This window comes from Pithys albifrons, chromosome 7, assembly GCF_047495875.1.
Source record: "Pithys albifrons albifrons isolate INPA30051 chromosome 7, PitAlb_v1, whole genome shotgun sequence".
In the NCBI taxonomy this organism is placed as follows: Eukaryota; Metazoa; Chordata; class Aves; order Passeriformes; family Thamnophilidae; genus Pithys; species Pithys albifrons.
Genome location: NC_092464.1, coordinates 48,305,811 through 48,315,737, shown reverse-complemented (window position 1 = coordinate 48,315,737; position 9,927 = coordinate 48,305,811). Strand labels below are relative to the sequence as shown.

At 38.7% G+C, this 9,927-nt stretch overlaps 1 protein-coding gene across 1 annotated transcript; it reads right to left on the bottom strand.

Annotated features, from left to right (window-relative positions):
* Positions 1–4,818: 4,818 nt before the first annotated feature.
* On the bottom strand, positions 4,819–7,948 carry LOC139674356 (probable G-protein coupled receptor 141). The gene is made up of 2 exons (XM_071560581.1): positions 7,833–7,948; positions 4,819–6,470 (listed from the first exon to the last, which is right to left on the bottom strand). Exon 2 carries the CDS (start codon positions 6,440–6,442, stop codon positions 5,579–5,581), a length of 864 nt encoding a protein of 287 aa, XP_071416682.1. The 5' UTR covers positions 6,443–6,470; positions 7,833–7,948; the 3' UTR covers positions 4,819–5,578.
* Between the last annotated feature and the right edge of the window lie 1,979 nt (positions 7,949–9,927).

Here is a 9,927-nt window from a genome sequence, read left to right as displayed (position 1 = left end):
CTATTTCATGAGGAGCTTGCCACTGCAGAAGTAGGTGTAGAGGATGTATTGCTTTCATATTAGATTATTATTCTCTATGATCACACCAGATCTGATTAAACAGATTTTATTCTGTCTGATAAGGAGATAATTTCTTTTTAATTTAATTCCTTCTCAAGCTCTGTGAGCACTAGCTAGAGAAAAATTCTAGAACAAAACTAATAGAATTTGATATAATTATACTTAATATCAGAGATATTCTGTTTCACTGTGATTTCAGAGGTCAATTCAACCTCTGCAAGTGCAACCTGTAGTTTGAGTCTACTAAGACTCTCCTAAAAATGTCTTTAATATCTCCCTAACATTTTATCCTTCAGCCACCTCTGTTTGTCAGACAGCAGTGGCTGTTTATCTTTGACCTATCACATTTTGTTAATTTTTGTTACCTTGCTTCAGAGACACCTTTTTGAGCAGCCTCTTTTGTTTCTTTGTCTTTTTATCTATTTCTCTCTTGTTCTCTCTAAAATTCTTTGTCATTTTAAATAATAAATAAGTAAATGCTTATGAGTTATACCATTTCCACCTTTTTCCACTCTCCCTTGATGCGTAATGGCCCGAGTTTTGCAAATGAGCTGCTTCTCTTTTATAAAACCCAAGATCTTATTGTTCTTGAACTTTCAGTTTTGCAGACCACTAACAGTTCCTTCCTGTATGTGTTTCTAATCTTGGTCTGGTGCTTCTCATGCAGATACTGTTGTTGCGAGATTATTTCCTAAGAAATTCTTATATTTATACAGAGTGTGCTGCCAGAGGAAACTGCCATCAAGACTGTTCAGATATTTCAACAAAAAGCCCCTGCTTTGGCACAAAGGTTGTCTTGTGAGTCAGAGGGCCATGTTCATTCCACGTATATATCAATCTTAGTATAAAGGTTCTGAGTTGAGGTGGTTGCATGGTGGGAACCTTCTTAAACTGCAGATATATATCTGTAGTCAGATACTAGGTTGTGTAAGAGTTTTTTTTAATCCAAATAAGATTTAAGGCTTTTTAAATCTTCTGGAAAGTGATTGTAGTCACACTTGAACTTTGGCTTAAGGCAGTGGTTCTCAAACCTTATACTCTCTAGCCTCTTCATGACAGAACTTGGCTGGCAACAAGTTGAATAAGTCAAGCATGAGGGTCATCAGTAAAAGACTAGCTCAAGCCTAGAAACCTGGAAAAGTTACACTGAACTTTTTTGTGCTGGGTAAGTTAGTTTTTCCACCCACAAACATGAAACCAGTATTTCACCAAACAGATGAAAAGAAAACACACAAGGAGATGAACCATGATGAACACTCTGCAAGTATGCCATCCCCTCACCCTTCTCCTGGTGACCTCTTCATCATCACATTAGTTCACACTTCTTAACTACAAAGGCAATGAACTTCAGATATTGCAGACAGCAGAATGGGGTTTGTAAATTGTAGTGAGTGTCCTTCTATGTATGGGTTGAGCAGCCTGAGCAAAGAACATTAATTGAGCATCATTTCTTTTCCCCCATCTATATGTGTTAGTGTTCAAAATGTCATTGCTTGAGTGGAGAATGAAAAACAAGGGAGTGGGAGTGTGCCTTTGTTTCCTCCTAATGCCTCTGTTTCTTCTGCTTGCTTGCAGTGAGGGGCATGCCCATCTGACAGCATCATCAACATGACCTTTCTCTATAAGCAGAGACAAGGAACAGATGCATCAGAAGTGAATAGAGATTTTTTTTCCCCATTTAAGCATTGATTTTGTGGGTACAAGCAGGTATGAATTAAAAAAGATATGCCTCTTGTGCATCACCCTCAGCACTGTTGAAAAGGATATGCCCATGTTAGATAAAAATAGGCCACCTATAGTAGCCCTGGAGCTATGACGGCAGTGAGCACACTCAGTTTTGATGGTAAGAATCCTCTTGCTCCACCTAAAGCTTTCTGTTATCAAACTAACTTAGAAAGTCAGGGATACAGATGGGATTGTGGTTTTGGTTTGCTTGCCTGCTCTGTTTATGTAGAACTTCATGCAGAGAACAACATCAGAAGATACATTTAGCAGTTTGATATTCTTTGCTCCAGGAAGTCTGGGGATTTGCCCAGTGTTCGTTTGCTAACATTAAAAATGAATGGGATGTCTAAATGGGTTATAATTTTACATATTCATTTAACATGAAAGCAATTATTAATGTATATAATTATTTCCAGAATTACTTGGATCCTAAAAATGGCATTCAAACTAACCCTTTTTAACTATTTTCCAGTGCATGTGTCCTTACACGATTCATAGTAAGAATAGTACCCTACAATCTGAGCTTAATATTATTGTCCTTTCAGAATTTATTTCTCAGACCATCCTTCTGAAGAGTGATAATTTTCTATTTTAACAAGTTTTTAGAGGGCTTCTAGATCTCAGCAGGGGACTGGGTATCAAATAGAGCTTGCCTCTATCACTTGAATGTGAGTCTTAGATTTAACAATACTGAGATCAATGCTCAATCCATTCTGCACTGAATTAAGAGGACCATAGTGAGACCAGTGAGTGGTTTGACCTCACATAGCTGAGCCCTAGTCAGTGAGAGAAGATAGAGAGAAAATGGTCAAGCATAAAAAGAAAAGGCCAAAAAATTAAAAGGTTAGATCGAAAGGCAGGAAAGAGAAATCACTGTTGAAGACAAAGAGGCAGACAGGAGTGTGGTTCATGGGCAGGGTTAAAGAAAGTGATAATTAGGTGGAAGAATGAATGGGGATGATCTGGATGGTACAGCAAGAATTAGGATGAAGTTCTACCTGAAGCTTTGGTACCAAATATCTTGCAAGTTTTATTAACTGTAAGAGGAAGTTGAAGCTGTGCTTCGCTTTCCATACAATTCATTGCAATGGTTAACAATAAAGGTTGGTTGGCTGTGGGTGCAAGGAAGAAATACCATAGGTACAAATTCCAGCTATGTCCAATTTTCTGGCAAAGGAAGGTGGTGAGTGGTGGACTGGGCCCGGCCAGCAGCTGAGCACCCACACAACTGTTTTCCCTTCTCTCCACCCCCAGCAGGATGAGGGAGAGAATATGAAGAACAAACACAAAATTCATGAGTTGAGCCGCAGTCAGTTTAATAGGTGAAGGAAAGAGAAAAAACCCAAATCAAAAAAAAACAAATAAGCTGGAAATCTCTTATTATCTCCCAGAAGTACATGGACATGGATGTCCAGCCAGTCTCTGGGCAACAGTAACAAAGAAGTCAATCCCCTTCCCTTTTCCACTGCTACCTCACTCTGCACTGCCAAGCACAACATTATAGGACATAGAATATCCCTATGTCCACTTCAAGTGAATTGCCCTACCTGTCTCCTCTCTCATTGTTTTGTCCAGCTCCCATTGTCTTGTCTTGCCTCACTATTCACTGTGAGGAAGAATGGGAAAGAGAGAAAGCCTTGATGCTGTGTAAGTTCCCATCCCACCCAGATCCAGTGTCACGAGCAAGGCAAGCAGTTATCTCCACTGCCAGACAGCAGCCAGTGGCTATCAGAGAGCTGTCATAGGCAATAGAGCTTCAGCACCATGCCAGGAAGTCAAGTCAGTGGGTCAGGGTCATTTTAGCAAGGTACACAGCCAGGAGCATGTAAAAAACCTCAGGCAACAGCCAAAGGCAAGGCCATCGAGGCATGATTTGTTGCCATGGCTGAGGACAGGCATGTAATTTCCCTTTTTCTCTCCCAAACTTGCACACCATTACTATGAACAGATAGATTACCAGTGAGCTGACAAACAGTGTCAGGTGACTCTGGTCTTTACGAGGTAAGTCACCTTGGAAACACTGGCCAGTGAGAATAGAGAGAGGCAGAGGACACTTCTTCAAGTAATAGATTTTTTATTTAGCCACAAGAGTATAGTAAGGGAAAAACAACACAGTTGCTACATCATCTGCACCTTTTCAAGTTTTTCTAAAGAATTTGGTAGATCCAGCTTGAAAACCTATCTCTTTGCACTTCATCTCGGTTATACGTCCAGCTGCCACTTTTGAAAACTATGGATTGATCAAACCAGTTTGTGAGCAGGAGTGGGCCTGGTGACACTAGAGGAAACCACAAAGACAAGATTTTCAGAAGACTTCACAACTTGCTGCTGGACACTGGACACCTCACAGCTCTTAAAAGAGATGGAAAGGATCCTGAAACCATCAGGAGTTTTCAATAACGATTTTTATGGAAATGTCAAGACAAACCCAGTTATCTAGGATTGAGTGATTTGGAATAAGTGTAAGCTCTTCTGTTCAAGAAAATGTCATCAATCTGAGATATCAGTAGCATTTTTTTATAAGTGTACTTCATAAACCTCACAAATCAAGACTTATTTTGTTTGAATCCAGGGATCACGGTACTTTCTGTATCAAAGATTGCGATCTAAAAAATATGGCAATTTATGGGGCTATGAAGGAGGAAGCCTGCCCTTGTGGGACTCCCAGGAGTCTGGGATGGGAGAAATCTGTCCTCAAGCTGCTGGGATGCAGCAAATAGCAGAGGGGCCTTTGGCAGAAGGGTTAGAGACCTTCTGCACTGAGCAGAACAGGAAGAATGAATCATTAAAAAAACCTTTTAAACCACGAAGATAAAACAGAGATGCCAAGAATGGATGTCATTCCCAAAGAATGTAGTCTTTCTAATTGAGAAAATGTATACTCCAGCACAGGTTTGTATACATATATATGAGTATATGTTAAACTGAACACTGAACACTTAGTGAACACTCTTCATTAAGTTTATTCTCGTTCTGTTTTGTTACATGTGGAAATGGAAAAAAGTATTGTATATGATAATAAATCAACAGGCAACTGAAAATGACCAGACATCAAAGGTTTTTTAAGGCTGATAAAATATTTTCCTCTCCTAGACAGCATCTGATCCTTCAGTAAAGGACCAGACCCCTCTATTTAAATTCCAGATCCAGTTATGGAACTACAGCACTTGTATTTCTTTGGCTACAATGAACCTAAGGGATAACAGCCACAGATCCAGCCACGATGGGAGAGTGACATAAGGTAGAAGTTTTGAATCCTGTGGCCTGTTCTGCTCTCATTCACTCTAAATATATAATTATCATAATTAAGTGAGCTGCTTCTGGGTTTTGAATGAAGTAAGTAAAGATGAAGTTGTGATAATGACAAGTTTTCATATAATTTAATTTAACATGCACTTTATATAATTTAAGAAAAGAAGATCACTAAAATAAATATGCTGTAAAGGAATTTATTTCTCCTATGTCTTCCCTTCAATATTACAATTGCCAGAAGAAGTTGTTACACCTTCAGAGTAGACAGCTTATTGTCCACAGTGAGATGTTGTTATAGTGACTCTTTGAGGAAAAAATACAAAGCAATGGATACTTCTGCTGTAATTGTTAGAGAAGGACAGCTGAGAAAGACCTTAATGAAGCTTCAGGGCATGACTCTTAGGTCAAAGTCTAGTGTATGACTCGTGTTTGCCTTAAAGAGAGAAGACAAAAAGCGGTAGCTTGTGAAAGCTACACAGTGTTATTTCTGCAAAAAGCCAGTATTGACAGACTGCAACTGGATTTCCTGATAGTTTACAGTTCAGTGGGCTATTCCTGCTATGAAGCACAACATATCCAGGCAGCACATTGTTGTTAAAGCTAAAAAAATTTCATTATATGGGAGTAGTTTATTGTCTTTATCAAAGTGGTAGTTTTGGATATAATATACTCTGAATACATTATGCGGCATAAAGCAGACTAATGTTACCAAGATGAAGAAGAAACTCTTTGCCTGAGCCCTGAATTCCACATGAGAGTTAATGTCAGGCCAGTATTTCACAGCCAGCCTACAGATCACAGTCATCTGGATTACAGTGAGCACAGCAAGTACTGCCACCAAAATCCCAATCAAGCAGTAGTTTGAGATCACCATGTGAGGCTCTTGTATCTCCCTGTGGAACTGAAAGCATTCGGAGGAGCTGTATGTCCTAGAGGTGCCATAATAGGAGAGAAGAACGGGTGTGATCACCAGAGCTCCCGTCAGCCAGACAGCACCCACCCAGGCTGTAGTGTAGCACTTCCTAAACTTGAGCGGGAAGAGGCGGATTATGATGATAGCCACGTAAAACATGAAGGTGATGTACATGTGGAGGTAGATGATGGCACTGGCCAGCCTGCAGGCAAACCTCCCGAATTTCCATTCATGCAGAATGTAATAGCTGAGGCGAAAGGGGATGCTGAGTAACATAAAGGTGTGCACCACCAGAAGGCTGATGATAATGATGGTCATCACAGATTGTGATCTCCTTTGGAACAACTGATTGGACATCATGATGACCCCAAGGGTTCCACCAACGAAGTTGATGATGTACAAGACTATGAGAACAGTGTGGAGCTTCTCTGAGGTGTCTAGTAGTGTGTCATTGGAGGAATGGTTCTGCTGGGTTATGCAGCTGTTAGACATCCTCCTAAAACTCTTCTTTTGAAGGTTACTGAAAACAAAAAATAGAAGGGAAACACTTTCTTCATTCCTTCCTTCCTTTATTGTTAACTATGGAATGTCACAGTTTTGTGAAGAGACACTGTACTGAATTGTATTTGAAACTATATTATCCCATGTAGTACACAACTTTATAACTGTTGTCATACTGCATATAACCCATGCCTCTCAGTGTTAAAAACACATTTCACACAATTATGAATGAGATTTTCCTTCACTAAACTGCATTGTAGGATTTTTTTGCAATTATTTGCCTCTAGATTAAGACATTTGAACTAGCCAAGACATTGTCTGCATGTAAAATGCCTGACTTTAACCTGCATTCATGTTATAAAGCTAAAATTGAAGGTGGGAAAATATTGAAATGTGAAGAGATTGTACTGATCATTTGTGGACACTCTATGACAATACCTGAGCCATCTTTTTAGCATCTTGCTGGATGAGTGCAGACCATCAATAAGGTAGTAACAGTTTGTTTCTAGGTACATAGAGCAAATTGTAAATAAAGATTTGCAGATGAAATTTTAATTTGTTGTTGCTTCAGCTCTATGCGCTTTTGCTACAGAATTTCACCTGAGCTACTTTACTATGAAAAGTAAAGAAGCTAAAAGTTAATTTAAGAGTGGTCTTCTGAAAAATATAATACTTTTGGCACTTGTTGAAAGTAGCCACAAAAAGCTACATTCTTATTTAGAATTAAGACTAAGGCTAAATGTGGACTGGTCAGTTGTTCTGGGTTGCATACAGATTTATGTACAAGTATGCGAGGATGGCATGCAAGGTAGATACATACTTTGCCAGTGAAATCTGTCTTTACCATAAAAAGAGTTTTGAAAGAACAAAGTATGAGTTGAAAAACCATCTCTTAAAAAAGTGGTGATTTCTCTCTCTGATTCCTTTGAAGTTTGTAATCAGTAAACTTGTTTTAATTGGCAAATATTAATTCTGTTACACTCATATGTAGAGTGACATACTGCAACTGCAAAACATTTTCAGAGAAACCTCTTAATTATGAAGCATGAGGCAAAGCATCTTTAGAAGGCCAAGATAGATACAAATCTTTCTGTTCATTTCCCTTTAAAATGTATGACCCTAGAAGCAGTTAAATGTTTAAAATTGCACAGCCATCTAATATTTCCAAGACAAGCATGAGAAACTTTTTCTATAACAAAAGTTTTAGAAGCAAATTCACTTTCCAATGTATACTGTTAATATTTCAAAGCGGCTTTAAGAAGGTACAATTTTTTTGTTGTTCCAAACAACATAATTATGTCTTAATGCCAACATTTTATATAACTCAGAAATAGATAATGATTTTTTCATTATTTATAGAAATGAAATATTTGAATTTTACCTTATAGTCTCTTATTTTTGTGACTTCACCCTTTGGCATTTCATGCAGCTGTAGCATATGTCCTGACCAGTGTGAAAAAAAAGAGCCTTTGGTGCTACTGACTCAGAACAGTTGAGTTTTCTCAGCCCACATACAGGAAGGAACAGGCCTTTCTTCTTATTTCACTGTGATAGTAATCTCATACGTTCAACATCCAATGTTCTTTCGATCATGCAGAGAAAACTGCTGAAAAACTGATGAGCTATCAGAGATCATCGTTGTGCTTGGACCCAGACAGACCTATACATGTGATCAGGACTATCTTTGCCCACAATTTTGTCAGTCTCAAAGCTCAGATGGGAAGTGATTTCCTGAGCCATTCAACTACCACATGTTACTGGGTTTGGCTACTAAACAAGTAAGAAGTGCCACTGATCAAGGGAAGAAATATGCAGCTGAGCAACGGATTTTTTCCTTATGCATGCATTTTCCCTCTGAGCTTGTTTTACATTTAATAATTAAGCTAAATGTCCCAGAAAAACAAATGTTTAACAGAGTTAACAGAAGATTTAATTCTAACATGTGATTATATCTTCAAGAATTCAGAAGAGATTACTCACTGTTTAAATATTATAAGTAAAATAAGCTGCAGACATATATGAAAAGAAACTTAATAGTTCCTGCTGTTATAAAAAGACATAAAAAGGTCAGCGGGCCTTGAAAATTATGCCTGGACCACAGGCATGAATGCTGACCCCAAATCGCATCATTAGTATAAAGTAGCTCACTAAAAATGAAAGCTTTGAGTCAAGTCTCTTCTAGAGACATTAAAAAGCAGGTTCTTGACCAGACATTAAGTAGGAAAATGTTAGTCCAGATTACTTTTCAACTACAGTTGGGAAAGAAAAAAAAGGTAGACTTCAATTAGAGTCATCACTATTCAAACACGATAGGCAACACATAAGGCTTTGTGAGCAATAACATAAAATGAATATTCCAACAGAATTGAATTAATATTGCTCCTGCCATCACTATCATGCTCTGCTGTGAATGAGAGCATGGTTCCCTTTGAGGGACTTCTATTAAGTACAGTGTTAGGAAGAACAAGATGTGAAAGAGGACTATTAGAAGAAAAGAGATACAAAGACAAAAAAAAAAGAAAAAAGATCAGAAACAGGAAGGACTGTAAGAGTGAGCAAGAAAATAGCAATAACAGTCTATGGTCTGTGACATAGCCTCAGGATAAAGTCTGAAAGCTCTGAGAGAGCAGCTACCATTTTATCCAGATCAGGATTCAGAACAGGAGGGATACCTATTTTGGATGCTGCATATGGGCTTGGGGTAAAAGAAATGTGCAATTGTTCCATCAGACCACTAAAGGAGAAGAGCTGCATGAGTAATAGTACTAACCAGGTGTGGTTCCAACACCACTTAATTTCACATAAGGGCAGGCTGCTGCCTGACGTTTTAGTGATGGTGGTTGGATGGCAAAAATATCAGCTAGTTCTGCAGAAATGCACAGGAAGGTAGGGAACAGTGTGGTGTCAGACACTGGCGGTTTCCCTTGGTAAGAATTATCATGAAACTACATCCACAGCCTCTGGGTGAAGTAGGGAAATGCCTGATGTCTTGTACTCTGTCCACAGGACTGGGAGTGATCCGCAAAACTTGAAACACCAAGTAATAATCCAGAAGAGACTTGAAGAAATTGCATTCCTCAAATGGTCTCACATGCCAGCACTCCAGACAGAGCCAAATCAGACTCTGCGATCAAAAGCTTTGAGTACTCTTTTACCTTTTTGAGTCCAGTCTGAGCTCTTTGGATGTAAAGTGAAGCCAAAACCCACCAAAGGTGTTGCATAGATAATTCTCTTGTCACCCTGAGGACAGTGCTGTTGGCTGGCATCAAAACTACTGGAGGTCAGAAACTGAACTTCTCAATTGATGTTTACATACCTCTGAGTCCTTTTTCCCTTGAAATGTTTCTTAAAGCATGTATGTTGAAGCTGCTCAGTGTGCTAACCTTTTATCTTCAGGGTCTTCTAATCAATCAATCAATGAATCAATGAATCAATCAATCAATCAATCAATTAATTTTCAAAAATCACTCAACACT